The 16441-nt window shown below is 40.1% G+C and overlaps 1 protein-coding gene across 3 annotated transcripts in view; it reads right to left on the bottom strand.

Moving 5' to 3' along the window:
* The window catches only part of rab3b (RAB3B, member RAS oncogene family), a 171189-nt gene that overhangs the window by 20527 nt on the left and 134221 nt on the right, over positions 1-16441 (bottom strand). For all 3 annotated transcript variants that reach the window (XM_043699201.1, XM_043699202.1, XM_043699200.1), the window contains exon 4: positions 540-664. In XM_043699201.1, the coding sequence (XP_043555136.1) occupies positions 540-664 (125 nt within the window). The remainder of the gene's footprint in view (positions 1-539; positions 665-16441) is intronic.

The raw sequence follows: 16441 nt of genomic DNA, 5'->3' as shown, positions 1-16441 counted from the left end.
TGGGACGTATAAGATTATGAAAGGATTGGATACTCTGGCAGTAGGAAACATATTTCCACTGATGGGTGAGTGCTGAACCAGAGGACACAGCTTAAAAATACGGGGTAGACCATTTAGGACAGAGCTCAGGAGAAACTTCTTCACCCAGAGAGTGGTGGCTGTGTGGAATGCTCTGCCCCAGAGGGCAGTGGAGGCCCACTCTCTGGATTCATTTAAGAAGGAGTTGGATAGAGCTCTCAAAGATAGTGGAATCAAGGGTTATGGAGATAAGGCAGGAACAGGATACTGATTAGGAATGATCAGCCATGATTATATTGAATGGCAGTGCATGCTCGAAGGGCTGAATGGCCTACTCCTGCACCTATTGTCTATTTTCTATTGTCTAAGTATTTTCCATACTAAAACACTAATGAATGCTGATAATCTTCTCACTGTGCCCTTCCAAAACACATTTTTATTTAAATACACACTAAGATTTAAAAACGAATCAGAAACATCAACATTAACAAAGGATAAAAGGGAACATAACCAGCACCTACCTAGCTGATCAGCCAGATGTTTTCCTTTCTCAACAGGAATTACGCGTTCGTCCTCCATATCACACTTATTTCCAACAAGGATGACTTGCGCATTGTCCCATGAGTAGGTTTTGATTTGGGTTGCCCTGTTTATGTAAGTGGCAAAAGTTAGAAGAAATTTTCTAAACAATCCCTATGAACACCAATTGCCTTTGCTTCTTTTGAGAAGAAAATTTCCTGTAAGTACAGACAAATATGCATTATAATTTTCACTTACACAGAGGAATGATCTGTTTCACATTTTGAAGTGTCATCTACCATTAGCAAATAGTAAATTAACTCATATTGTGAATCGTACCCTCAACATATTATTAATTTTTCATTTTCCTTTGGATGGACATACAAATCAGCCATTTTCTGAATGAATAGAGGAATAGGCTTGAACTGAATGAGTTACCCCTATTTCCTTTTCATAGTTGGTCCAACTTTTTCAACAATTAGTTGTACGTGCTATCATCTTAAACTATTTACTATGAGAAAAGATCATTGAGGCAAACAGTAAAAACGGGTTCCTTTTAACTTCCACAAGTTCTGTATGAACCTTTTAATGCTTTCTAATGCTCATGAAGATAACATGATTGAACTAGGTTGAAAATTGGGTTAGCAAGAGAAAGGATAATAAATCTAAAAATGTATCATAGTGTGGCAAGTCATTTCTAGCACCTTGCAGGACTCTGTTTTGAGTCTCCTACTCACTGTCTTCGAACTACGCAAGAAGAATAGGAACATACCATTCAGTGGTCAAGGCTGCACCGCCATTCAATACGATCATACTTTTGGTCTGTTTAAGTTCCTCATTCCCATATACCTCTGATAATCCTTTATTTCCTCTGTCTAATAAAACTCTATCTACTTCTGTTTTTAGAAGTATTCAATAATCCCGCCCCAACTGACTTCTGATGGAGAGAGTTTCAAATCAATTGACTCTGAGAAAATATTTCTTCTATCTTTGTACAGAAAATGTAACCCCTAATTTCAAAACAGTGCCCCTAGTTTTGGACTGAATTACAGGAATAATCATTATTTCCATGTCCAACTAATCAAGACTGTTCAGGATCATCCACACTTTAATTAAGCCACCCCACACTAATGTGTTTCTACTGGTCCAAACTCCAGTAGAAACAAGCCCAGTCTGTCCAACCTAATCTCAAAAGATAACTTGTTAATTTCAGGTATCAATCTGGTAACCTCCCTCTGAACCACTTTGAATACATTTACATCCTTCTTTAAATACAAATATCAAAATCGTACACAGTATTCAAGATAAAGTCTCATGATGCTCTGCATAACAGAAGCATAGCATCCTTACTCTGATGTTCAATACATATTATCTAATGCTATAAATTTGCTGAAGGTAATAAATTATCATATCGCTGGTTAAGGAGTATAAGTTTAGTTGAAAACATTCAAAGAAATATAAACCAAATGAACAGGTTGCATAGGAGATGACTGATGGACTTTACTGCCTGTTGTGTTATGTCTCAAAGTCAATATTCCAGTACTCTCAGAAACATATAATGCCAATTGTCTGAATTCTTTGTTGCCAGAGCTGTTGTGTAATTGGTCTTCAAATAATTTTTCAAATATCTACCACCAAAATATTGTAGTCGTTTGTTTGCCACCATGATGTAATTTTGCATTTTGCTTAGATTTTTTACCTGATGTGGCAATGGCTTATTGCCCTTATAACATAATATACTGGTTGTGGATATTACAACACTCTCAAACAAAAACTAACAAACATAAATGACCCAGTACAACCCATGGACAAAACCAATGTCGTCTGCAAAATTCCATGCAAGGACTACCACAAACACTACGTAGGACAAACAGGAAGAAAGTTAGCCACCAGGATACACGAAGACCAGCTAGCCACAAAAAGACACGACCCTCTCTCCCTCATAGCCCTACACATGGAGGAAAAAAACACCATTTCGACTGGGACAACACATCTATCCTGGGACAGGCTAAGCAAAAACATGCCTGAGAATTCCTAGAGGCCTGGCACTCCAACCACAACGCCATAAACAAACACATAGATCTAGATACCATCTATCAACCCCTCAGAAAACGAACAGGAAATGACACCACCACAAACCCCAGGAACCCCATCCAGGACAAACATATAAATAGAAAGCAGGAGACAACAGCTTCGCTTCACTTGGAGGTCGCCACTGATGATGTTACCTAGCCAGGTAATGAAACGTCTGGATATCAAACCTACAGCTCAGTGAGCAAACCTACACCCTAAACCTCAACCTGAGCTACAAACCTTCACAAGCCTTGCATATTACAGAATTGACAAATCCAACAAATATTTATTGTAGCTATATACTATATATGATCATTGCATTGTTCAAGTATATCAGTGCCTGGTCTAATATTAACCTTTCATGTAATAGAGAGCAGCATGCTTCATGTAGCATGTCATGCTTCAAGTGCTCCTAGTTAAGGTGGAGTATGAGATCTTCAAACTCTGAGGTCATATTGTACAATATTATGAGTATGTCCCTTAAAATAAAACTTCCCAAGTGCTTCCCAAACATTTTCTCATTGTAATCACCATTTTGGTGTATGAAGGTTGCCCAGATCTTTTTGAGGAGGATGAGTGAGATGTGTGTGCATGTGAGAGAGAGAGAGACAGAGAGAGAGAGAGAGAGAGAGACAGAGAGAAAGAACACTGGGGTTGTAGATCCATTGAGAGTGTGGTGGAGGTGAGGCCTATGAGAATGTCAGAGAAAAAAGCAGTTTAATCCACAGTTTTTTTTTTCAGCAAAATGCCCTTTCTGACCTGCTAGGCGCTCTTCTTTTTACAAGGACAACATTAGGGTTTACAATGTCAGGCATTTCGACCCTGCCCACAATTTAAAAGGATCATGCAGCTTTTTGCACTTAGTCAGAGCTCCACACCAGTCATTGTTGCAATGGAGCCTGCAACCTCAAAATTTGGAGGAAGTGAGGACTGCAGATGCTGGAGATCAAAGTCAAGAGTCTGTTGCTGGGAAAACACAGCATGCTTCATGTAGCATGTCATGCTTCAAGTTCTCCTAGTTAAGGTGGAGAATGAGATCTTCAAACTCCTGATTCCTTATACCCGAAACGTTGATTCTCCTGCTCCTCGGATGCTGCCGGACCTGCTGTGCTTTCCCAGTAACACACTCTCGACAACCTCTCAGTTTGGAAAACTCTAATAGAAACTGGAACAAAACACAGATAATACATGCAGGCAATGAGCTATCTTATTTTGAGAGTGCTGAGGTTAAAATAAGAAGAAGTATCTGAACGTGATCATAGACCTGAAATATACATTTAATTCACAAGCCAATGTGAATTTTAATCAAGTACTGGATTGCAATCCAAGCCATTTGTTTAAAATAAACAAATTATTCTACCTTTATGCACCTTAGCAATGAAGCCCTGACTGAAATAATGTGTATAATTTGAGCAACTTAGCTTCAAAAGAGTATCGAAGACAGAGTAAGGGAAAGTCGGACAAAGGTATTTGAAGGCCTTAGTGTATGGTGAGAAGCTCAGAACTAAAATTGCTTACACTAGAGAAAAGGAAAACCTAAGAGGGATGAGAGATAATACTTTAGCACCGGTAAAACAGAGCAAAAGCAGAGTACAAAATCAATAAGCTTCGTAACAGACAAAATCAGAAATCAGACAAAATCCCTTCATTCAGTCGTGAAAATAGATCAAAGTAGCTTTTCTTATTTGATACTTTCCAATGTTTTAAGGTTGAGCTATTGCCACATTGTATCACTCAGTGCTAGGAGACGCTGCAATATACTTTGCTGCTTTCCTTTCAACTTTTTTTTTAAGGCAGTGACATTGTTAGGGGAAGACTTGCACTTATATATCACTATGCATGATCAAAGGACTTTCCAAAGTATCTGCAGTATTTTTGACGAGAGTTGAAATCTGTTGAAACATAGAAAGTGTGGAAGTCAATTTGCACAAACAGCAATGTGAGAACAACCAGATTTACTTCAGTTTTGTTCACTGAGGGATAAATATTGATCAAGACACCTAGAATAACTCCCCAGCTCAATTTTGAGATGGGATCATTTACATCCACCTGAATATAACATCTCCTCTGAAGGTCAGCACTTCCAACTTCACAGCACTCTATTATCGTACCAGGAAGTCAGCTTTTACATTCGTGCTCAAATCCTGAGTTGGAATTGATTCCACAACTCCCAGATTCAGAGTTGAGAGTCCAAACAATGGAGCCATAGCTGACATAATGAATTCCTCAATAGGGAGTGGGGTAAGATTGTGGGCGACATAGTTAATTCCATATTCACTTGACATCTGTGAGTATATAGTCGGTTCTGCTATAATGCATGTTTCTTCAATTGGCGAATTGGCTTTAACGATTGAAGAATTTAGATTGTTATTGTAGAATGTGAACTTCCCTTACATGTATTGACTCTGATGCCATCCCGGCCCCATAAGTTTAAATGGCTATTGCGCGATTTTCTTATAATGTAAGATTATATGAGAACGGAACTATCGCGTTATATCAAAACTGACTGTCCTTTTAGCAAATGTTTCATCTATCACAGGTGTATTTTTGTTATCTCCAGACTTAACGGTCCCAACATACTCATAGCCTGCTTCCATCCTCCATGAATACGAATTCATCTAAGACTCTGCTCACTCTATTCTAACTTGTACTGAGTCCCATTCATTGTCAAATTAGCATACTTGTTTTCAAATACCTTCATGACCTTACACTTCTCTATCTCTGTAATCTCCTCCACTAGAAAGCGCCATCATTTCTGAAAGAGATAAACCTTCTTGTCACATACAACAGAATTGAAACTAATTCCTTGTAAGTGATTTAATCTCGACACATCAGCAACAATCATGAGAGAAGCAAGTTTCGATGTGAATGTTATAGTTGGAGATCAGGGTTCTGTGGCTGTTTTACCCATCAAATTGGGTATAAATACAAGTCCACAATCCTTTATCCAAAACGCGTTGCCCAGCTGGTTTTCGGAGTTCAGAATTTTTCAAATTTCGGAATACGTGGCAATTTGACGATGAAATTTTTAAAAATCTTACCAAACAGCAGACTCACTGTGAGTACTACAGGCCCTGAGACAGAATTGAGGCCTGCCAGTGCTGGGACACGCCCACCCTCGTTGCATCAGAGTGACATGCATCGGGTGGGTGTGGAGTTGCACACCAAACAAACTTGTTAATGTGAAAAAAAACTTCACAAAGAAACCTTTGAATTTCAGAGCTTTTCGGATTTTGGGATTTCGGATAAAGGGTGTCTAGCTGTACTTTGGTTTGAATTGAATCAGGAATTAGAGGCTGACGCAAGATTATTAATATTAATTGAACAAGTGCATTTGTCACCTCCATGGTAAGCTTTTCCTTTGAAAAACTGAATTATGGATTGTGACTCAAAATAACTCCAGAGGAGGTGAATGGAATAACATTGTAATATTTGGCTGTCATTTGTGTGAAGCGTGTGAGGCTGAGGTGGGCAGATGGTACGTTGCCCAGTGTGTAATTTAGTGGAGCAATTATTGAAGGTACTGTAGTTGAAGATGCATATACTGATATTAACTACTTGAGTAGGTGAAGTAACAACCTTTTGTAGACCTGCATTCATTTCCTTGGGCTCATACCCAAGTTCATCTAGATAGTATCCTGCCCTTTGGATAGATTAACCCTCCGCCTCTCCACTTTCTCTACCCAAGGCCTCCATTGCAGCGTCTTAGAAAATCCTATGTCAACAGAAAATACAGTGATTGTAATGAGGTCAGCCAGATGGACCTCACAGAATATGAGTTCTCTCACTGGAGCTGTTAATCTGGTCCAATCAAGAAGCTCTGGCTGAGGATATAAACAGGAATGTCAGAGGTTAACTCTGAGAGCTGGCTGTGAGGAAGATGGATCAGTGTCAAGGACTCTCCACATAAAAATAAAGTGTGGTTTGGTGACTGGATATCGGTCTCTGTGGAGTTATTTCAGAGGTGATAAGAATTTCCTGAAGAAATTCACTTACTACAGTTGTTGAGTTGGGGTAAGTATTTCTACCATCATGCCATTATTTGGGGAGCTTGATTTGTTTAATCCTGCCAGCGAAGACTGGGCCCAAGTTATGGAAAGAATGAATTATTTTTTCCAGGTAAATAACATTGGGGCAGATGGAAAGCAATGAGTAATTCTCCTGACAGCCTGTGAACCCAGAGCTTTTTTGGTTATAAGAAGCCTAACTTTCCCTGAAGTATCAGATTCTAAAATCTTTCAGATTTAGTTAAGGAATATCATGCTCAAGCCTCCCCTAATTCTGAGATGCTGTCAGTTTTACTTAGCAATTTAAGAACAAGGGGAATCTATTTCAAGATTTTTGACTAGATTGATGACTGGCAGAGGCATGTTAATTTGGTTTAACCTTCATGAGGATGCTGAGAAACTGATTGGTATGTGGGATTAATGGTGTACCCATGTAGAAGTGCCTATTAACTGAAGCTTAAGTGGACTTCAAACATGTACTACAATTGGCTTTAATATTGGAAAATGCAGGAAGTGGAGCAGTTGGGTTGCAGGGTATTCTTATGGAAGTGGAGACCCTCACCAGGCCGACTGAGCTTGAGGGACAGCACTTGAGTGAAGGCAATTGCATAGCCTCACTGAGGACATATCCTGAACAGAGGGACTCTAGGTCATTCTACAGCAAAACGCCAAAATAAAACAAAACCTCAGCCAAACGGTTAACATTTTCTTCATGATCCGGGCTGGGCCATTGTAGTTGCTGTCACCTTGTGGACTGAGACAGCAAAGAAGTCCCACTAGACCTAAATGGAGTAAGAGAATTCATAGGCTGGTATCCAGATTAGTGCACACCCTGGAAAGTTCACTTACATCTGGTCTGAAACAGTAAAGTTGCTAAGCAACATCCAAATCAAAACAATCAAAATAAATGTTGGGCTAAATGGTTACTGGTTCTAATGGAGGTCAATACCAGCATGACTATTTCAATGATATACTCTGGCTCCAACCGTTAAATTTGCACAAGACCTCAGCTAGATTGCGAACCTTCACCAGGGAACCTGTACACATTAAGAGTATAACGTCGGTTCTGGTCTCTTATGGGAAGTAGTTGGTTCAGTTACCATTAGCTGGAGTAAAAGATTTGAGCCCACTATTGATGGGAGAAAGATTCACTATTGATAAAGATTCACTTAGATTGGCTCAACATTTTTCGGCTAGAAAATGGCTGCCTGAGTGAAGTTCTGACTAAATGCCTGGAATTTATCAGGAAGGTCCAGGAACTATCAAAAGAGCCAATACCACCTTGTCTGTTGAGCAGGAAGCAAATCCACAATTCTGCAAGGCCTGCACAGTGCCATATGCCTTACAGGCAAAAGTGGATGCAGAAATCAGAAGGCTAGAAAGCGAAGGAATAATTAAAAACAGTTTGCGGAATGAGAAACACTGGTCGTACTGATTGTGAAGCTCGCACGGTCAGTTTGTCTTTGTGGGGATTTTAAACAAACAGTAAACCACTTTTTGCAGTTGGATAAACATCCAGTCCCTCACATAGAGGATTTACATGCAAAGCTAGCAGGGGTGCTATCCTTCACAAAGCTGGACATGAGCAATGAGTACTTGCAACCGTGGTTCAATGAAGATTTCCAGAAGTATGCTCCAATTAATACCTATAAGGATTTGTAGAAATATATGGGACTGCCATTTGGGGTATCATCAGCCTGTGCAACTTTTCAGCAGATGGTGGAGAACATCTTCTAAGGTCTACCTCAAGTCACCAGTTATTTAGCTGACATGCTAACTACAGGGAAAACTAAGAAGGAGCACTTACAGAACTTGAACATAGTCCTTAGACCTTTCTCCCATGCGGCCATATGCCTTACTAAAGAAAAAGGTGTGTTCCAGGCACTCCCCAAGTGACCTATTTGGGCTACAGACTCAACAGGACTAGGTCATACCATTTGGAAGATAAAATGGGGGCAATCAAATATCTGTACTTGGGCTTAGGTCTTTTCTTGGGCTGATAAATTATTACTGAAGTTCACACATAATCTGGCTTCCATCCTGGAACCTTTGCATCATCTCTTTAAAACGGGCCAGCTTAGGTTGCATAACCAAGCCAAATCTTTCAGAAAAGTGGAAAAACAGCTATCATCGTCTAAGGTGTTGCCACACTATGATCCTAAGCAAGATCTGGAATTGACATGTGATGCCTCCCTGTACAGCATCAGGGTAATATTAGCTCATAGGTAGCCCAAAGGAAAGGAACACCCAATAACGTATGCTTCCAGAACTTTGGTGAATACAGAGTGTAAATAAGCCCAGTTAAGGAAGGAAGATTTGGCAGTCATGTTTGGAGTCAGGAAGTTCCACCAATACCTTTACAGATGCAAATCTGCAATAGGAACGGACCACAAACTACTGCGAGGTCTACTGAAAGAGGACAGGCCAGTGCCGCCCATACCTTCAGGCCGAATTCAGCAGTGGGGTCTAATATGAAGTGAGTATAATTACAAGTTGGAACCCAGTCTGGGAGGCCAAGTAGCAATTGCAGATGAATTGAGCCACCTCCTGCTGGCAGATACACCACTGGTGGTACCACCACTGGAAGAGTCCGTAATGGTTTTAAACTTTCTGGATGCACTTCCAGTCCAAGCTGACAATGTCAGACTTTGGTTTCCCCCCATCATCACCAGCTGTTTCAGTTTTGCCAAGACCGGACTTTTCTGCATCCAAAGGGGCCATCTCAGCCAGAACTGAACCTGGAGAGACCAGGTCAAAATAGAGGGTGGCATATTATTATAGGGAGCAAGAGTGATTGTCCCAAGAAAAGCTTGCTGCCAGATACTGACTGAACTCCTCCAGATAATCCAGGGGTTTCCAAAATGAAGATGTTGACAAGAGGTTATGTCTGGTGGCCAGGATTGGATGCAGACATAGCCACATTGGTAGGGCAGTTCCCATAAGCACAAAATTGCCACCAGCAACTCCCCCACATTCATGGGGATGGTTGGGTAAATCCTAGACTCAATTACACATTGACTATGCAAGACCTTTCATGGGGTCAATGTTCTTACACATTGTGGATGCCTGCTCAAAGTAGCTAGATGTGCACAGCATTCATCCATCAAACATGGGGGCAATGACAGAAAAACTGAGCACATCTTTTGCATTCCTGGAAGTGTTGGTCACAGGTAATTTGAGCATTTCCTAAAGTTGAATGGCATTCAACATACATGAACAGCTCCATACCATCCATCATCTAATGATCTGGTAGAAAGGGCTGTCCAAACTTTGAAGGCAGGCTTAAAGGAACAGCCTACAGCTTCACTAGATACTAAACTGTCCAGGTTCCTATTTGATTTTAGGACCACCCTTCATGCAACTACAGGGATAATTCCAGAAGAGTTGATAACTGGAAGAAGACCTCACTCCAAGTTAAATCTGATCTTCCTGGACCCCAGTTCTGGGAACAAAATGGCATCAGGAACTCCAATGCCAAACACAAGACTCCGCTAAGAAAGAGAGATAGTTCAGTCCAGGGTTTGAAGTTTGGTGTAGGAACCATGGGAACGGCCCTGCATGGGTAAGAGGCATGGTCAACGTGAGGTCAGGTCCATTAACGTGTAAAGTTTGGGCAGGTGTGACAGTTCTGAACAAGCATAGGGACCATATGAAAGCTGCAACTTTGCAAACTGTGCAGAAGTAAAGCATGCCTGGCTCCTTGACTGCCTTTCCATCTGTTGTGGAACTCGTTCGTTCTCCTGCTCTGTCAAGTGTTGAAGATACCTTGGAACCTGAGGTAGACATGGTGGATGTCAATGCCTAATGCCTTTGCTGCCTGAAGGGGAGAATGATTTTTTTTTAGACACTCCGGGCGCAAGAGGCGAGCTTCTGTGCGTTACATGTAGCCCATATCAGAGTTGAAGGACCCTGCCCTGGGAAGAGCTACAAAAAAAAACTGGCCAATGCCCCGGACTCAGTTGGGGAGGGAATGTAGTGATTTTAATAAGGTACACCAGGTGGACATCATACAATGAGTTCTCTGATTGGATCAGATTAATAGCCCTAATCAGGGAGCTCTGGCTGACAGATACAATATGGAGTGTCAGAGGTTCTGTTCACTTTGAGAGCTGGATCAGTGTCAAGGACACTCCATATGTAAATAAAAGATGAATTGGTGACAGAATACTTATTTCAGAAAGTGCTGGAGAAACTCAGCAGGTTTGATAGGATTAATGTTTTGAGTCCAATGATTCCTTTTTGGCAACCAAAGGAAAGAAGAACATTTTGTGGCCCTCTTTCTCTCAAATTGTATGCTCGTTCAGTGTTCTTCTAGCTCACACTCTCTTCTGTAACTTGTTCTTGCACCTGTTCCAGCCACAATGTACCAACTCCTCTCTAAGAGATGCAGTTGTCTTATGTGGTGCTGGCCTTTCATGATTTTGCATCCTCTGCTCCAGTGTGCAGCCACTCAGCAGTTCACCTCATGTTAGTTACCTGCAGAAGTCATTTAAATGAGCACTCAGCACAAAATTCATGCACTTATTTCTGAGCACCACATACTTTGCAAGTTGTCTGTTAAACTGCCTATCGAATGGAGAAGGGGGACAACGAGGGAGAATCTATTAAGTGATTTGTGACATACAGAAGAAAACAGATCAATGGAAAACCGATGGAATAAACATCTCAAAAAAAGAAATAATGTCAAATGGTGTAGGGAAAGAAATCAATTAAATTGATTGAAACAAAGTGAAATCTGTTTCAAACATTGTTACTCACAGAACAGATTAAAATTAACAAATGTAACTTTAGTAAATATGGATTGTTGAGCAGCAGTCATGTTCTGATCAAGCAAGGAAAGTGAGGTAATTAATGTGATATCTTTCACATGGCAGTACACAATGCAACTTGCTTCACATCATAACTTCAATTTTCTGACAACACGAAAGTTATAATAACTAACAGCACCATAGTCCAAGTCAACTTCCAACTTCCAAGTCTTAATAGAGAACATGCTTTCTCTCAACTGATGCTACCAGGCAATGCTAAGTCTCTCCAGAATTTCTGTTTTAGGTTTCCAGAATCTGCATTCTTTGTTTTAATAGATATGTTTCTAAATTATGGAATTCCTATTTTAAAGTAAAGGTTACCTTGAGTAAGATGTAGAAAACCTACACAATCATGCAATTACCAATTTTAACACTCAACAGCAAGCCAGAAATTTCCTTTCAATAGCATGGACAGCATGTACTGCAGAGGGAGCCATGTGAATGATTGAAAAGATCAACATTGTCATCAACTGTTTACAGTTCATTCCTCGCTTGCAGGTCAAAGCAGTTACCATACTACTCAAATATATTACAATTAGGAATCTGGTATACCATTCATCAAGTTTCTACCACCTAACCCACTGAATGCCATGATCAACATGTTAACTATATTAGAATTAGTGCACTTCACAAAGTTCAGGTGTAACTCTTTGCTGCCATGAGTTTGCCTCCATCCCTTGAAAGTTATATGACAAGGTTTAGAGTTACATTTTTAAATTTACTCTGCTGAATATGTAAGATGTAACAACAGAGTTATAAGTTTGAGTGAGTTAGTAGGTGCTAAAAACAGAACTGCTTATGTTCTCTAGCTACTTGGTAACATAATTTAGATACTTCTTTCATCCATGCTGCCACATTCCTCATCTGTTTCCATGTTCAAAATGGCTGGCATTTCCTACCAGCTATCCTGCACTGCCACTTCTGGAGTGCCAACCAGGTCAAATGCCACAATGACTGATCCAGTGTGTAAACAGGGGGGATATGATTCCCTCCTAAAACCATTTTAAAGTTAGATAACATTGTTTTAAAAGAATTCTTATTTTACTCCAAGGAATACCTGTCACCCCTTCAAATCTACGCACTTTGCAAACTGGCCTCTAGCCGACTAGATATGTCAAACTTTCACAGTTCACAGCCTCAGTAACTTCTAACTAAATCTACCGAGTCTCAAACGAACCTCTTTCAGCTATCCAGTCCATCACTAAATTTCCCTTGCCACCATGATAACAGCATATCAACTTCATGATATATCCATTAAAACACAGAGTGGACATTACCAATTTGTCCCACCCAATACACTCTTGGCAAGGACTAAGAACTGTACCATTCACTTCTTGAAAAAGGTTCCATTACTTTGAGCACGATTTATTTACATTATTGTTAGGATAAAAGTGAAAATAAAATGATTATTTTGCTATTGAACGTTTAAGAGTTTTATCTGTAAATCTTCACATAGTCTTCACACTCATCCCCACAGTAAACATTATAAGCCATTTCTCAAATGTTCAGTTTATAGTTCATTTTAGTATTAATCTTTTTCATCTTAGCACATAGTTACATTTCCAAGTTTCTGATATTTAAGATTGTTGCTACAATATGAAACATAAAACAATGAGTATACCCTCAGCTCCATTTAAGATAAAAAATATCTTATTTGACCAAGCAATGATAATCTGAAAATATTTCAAATACTGCTACTAATACTCTCAAGACCTGAACTTTGCCAATATGTTGAAAGCAATCATTGTTAGTTCCGCACGTTCAACAAATGGCTCCCACTGGTTATGTAAGCAACCTTTAAGGGGTGTTAATAAATGTATGGTGAGTAACACACATAGAACATAGAACATTACAGCACAGTACAGGCCCTTTGGCCCTCAATGTTGCACCAACCTATGAAACCAATCTGAAGCCCATCTAACCTATGCTATTCCATTTTCATCCATATGTCCATCCAATGACCATTTAAATGCCCCTAAAGTTGGCGAGTCTAAACTACTGTTGCAGGCAGGCTGTTCCATGCCTCTATTACTCTCTGAGTAAAGAAACTACCTCTGACGTGTTCTATATCTATCACCCCTCAATTTAAAGCTATGTCACCTCATGCTAGCCATCACCATCTGAGGAAAAAGGCTCTCACTGTCCAATCTATCCAACCGGACACCAAGATCTCTCTGTTCATCTACATTATCAAGAATCTTACCATTACCCCAGTACTCTTTATTCCTGTTACTCCTTCCAAAGTGAATCACCTTACACCTTTCTGTATTAAACTCTATTTGCTGCCTCTCAGCCCAGCTCTGCAGCTTATCTATGTCCCTCTGTAACCCACAACATCCTTCGGCACTATCCACAACTCCACTGACCTTAGTGCCATCTGCAAATTTACTGACCCACCTTTCTACGTTCTCGTCCAGGTCATTCATAAAAATGACAAACAGCAGTGGACCCCAAAACAGAACCCTGCAATATACCACTAGTAATCAACTCCAGGATGTAAATTTCCCATCAACCACCATCCTATGTCTTCTTTCAACTAGCCAACTTCTGGTCCAACCCGCTAAATCACCCTCAAGCCCATGCCTCTGTATTTTGTGCAATAGCCTACTGTGGGGAACCTTATCAAATGTCTTACTGAAATCCAATATCGACAACATCGTCTTTTTCCAGTGTGAATACTGACAAAAAATACTCATTTAGCACTTCCCCTACCTCCTCTAACTCCATGCACAACTTCCCACGACTGTCCTTCATTGGCCCTAATCTTAGTCTAGTCATTCTTTTATTCCTGATATACCTATAGAAAGCCTTAGGGTTTTCCTTGATCCTATTTGCCAACAACTTCTCATGTACCCTCCTGGCTCTTCTTAGTTCTCTCTTCAAGTCTTTTCTGGCTAACTTGTAACTCTCAAGAGCCTCAACTGAGCCTTCATGCCTCATCCTAACATAAGCCTTCTTTTTCCTCTTCACAAGAGCTTCAACTTCTTTAGTAGACCACAGTTCCCTCGCTCGGCAACCTCCTCCCTGCCTGGCAGATACATACTTATCAAGGACACACAGTAGCTGTTCCTTGAATAAGCTCCACATTTCAATTGTGCCCATTCCCTGCAGTTTCCTTCCCAACCTATGCATCTTAAATCTTGCCTAATGGCATCATAATTGCCTTTCCCCCATCTATAACTCTTGCTCTGTGATCTATACCTATACCTTTCCATTGCTAAAGTAAATGGAAACACACACAGCATGCCCCCCCCCCCCCACACACACACAGGCCTTCCAACATACACAGATACCCCCACACACACGGAGCCCCCTCAACACACATCACCGCCCCCACATACAACAGAGACTCCCTCCCACACACACACGCATGCACGTGCACATACACACAGACACACATTGCATAACTTTTAAATGCAAGTTTAATTTTATTCAATAACAACTTTTATGTAATGAAATTGATCAAAATTTATCAAAGGAAGAGTGATAAACAATACTGAGCAAGGAACAGTAAATTGGGGATTTGAATGAAACAGGCAAATTCCAAAATTCCAAGTAAGTGGTCTTGGAGGCAGCTTACTAATGGACTTGAAAGCTATGAACAGATTTGATAGGATCAATGCGGAGAAACTGTTTCCACTCAGGTGTGACTCCAGCCAGCCATTAATAAATCAATAAAAGCATTTAGTTGAAGGTTCTTTCTACAGAGACTGGTAGGATTGAGAATCCTACTGGTATGTGGAGTGTTTGAAACAAGTTGTATGTTGCTTTAGCTTGATGCCTACGTTATGGAGTTTGGGTTAAAGGGATATTGGAACACAAAGGATCATGTAATTAATGGAAGGACAATGTGTGAAAGATAATCAAAGGCCAATCGGGCTGATTGTTTCCACATCATACACCATCCACTTCAGTGTAGTGACTACAGTTAAAACACATTCCTCCAAACGTTCAATGACTCTTCATCTTCATTTATTGTCTGAAATATTGATTTTCCTCCATGAATATCACCAACAAAAATGAGGATCTGTTTCATTAGCCAAGAGATCGCTGTCTGCTTTTCATACCCCAAACTCATAAGATGTTGAACACATAATTAACCATAATTGTTGCATAAATATATAAACAACTATTAAAGATATTCTTGTGATCGGTAATTCAATTGCTAAACAATAAACATAAAAATTAATGCCTGTATTTGTAATGACTTATTAGTTAAGAGCTAGAATTGAATGACCATAATCACAAACATCACTAAACTCACTTCCTGCAGATGTGATTTCTTTTTAACTAATGAGTACATTTTTAGGTATGGTTACATAGTGGTTATGTTGCTGGACTAATCATCCAGAGGTCTGGACTAACAATCAAAGACAAGTTCCACCAAGCTTGCTGAGGTATTTAAAATCAATTTGTTATACTATGATTTAAAAACCAGTATCTGTAAAGGTGATCAAGTATTGGATTAGCCTAAATATCCACCTAGTTCAGTAATGTGTTCTAGGGAAGTAAATTTGATGACCTTATCCAGTCTGACTAACATGAATTCCACAATGTGGCCACTTTTTAAATTTATCTCTGAAAGGCCTATCAAGCCAGACAATTGTCATTAAAAAGGTCATTCACCACCACTTTCTAAAGAACAATAAGGGACTGGAAGTAAATGCTGGTCTTAGCAACATGCCACCTTCTATTAATAAATACCAAGACTGTACATCATTTTCACGAAAAATGACAATTGGTATTTCCATATCAGAAGAACAAGTTATAAGGAACTGTAGAAAGACAACACCTGAGGGTTGAAAATGTGTTACTAGAAAAGCGCAGCAGGTCAGGCAGCATCCAAGGAGCAGGAGAATCGACGTTTCGGGCATGAGCCCTTCTTCAGGAATGAGGAAAGTGTGTCAAGCAGGCTAAGATAAAAGGTAGGGAGGAGGAACTTGGGGGAGGGGCGTTGGAAATGTAATAGGTGGAAGGAGGTTAAGGTGAGGGTGATAGGCCGGAGTGGGGGTGGGG

Source organism: Chiloscyllium plagiosum, chromosome 11 (genome assembly GCF_004010195.1).
Source record: "Chiloscyllium plagiosum isolate BGI_BamShark_2017 chromosome 11, ASM401019v2, whole genome shotgun sequence".
NCBI classification, from domain to species: domain Eukaryota; kingdom Metazoa; phylum Chordata; class Chondrichthyes; order Orectolobiformes; family Hemiscylliidae; genus Chiloscyllium; species Chiloscyllium plagiosum.
This window is presented reverse-complemented; position numbering and strand designations above follow the sequence as displayed.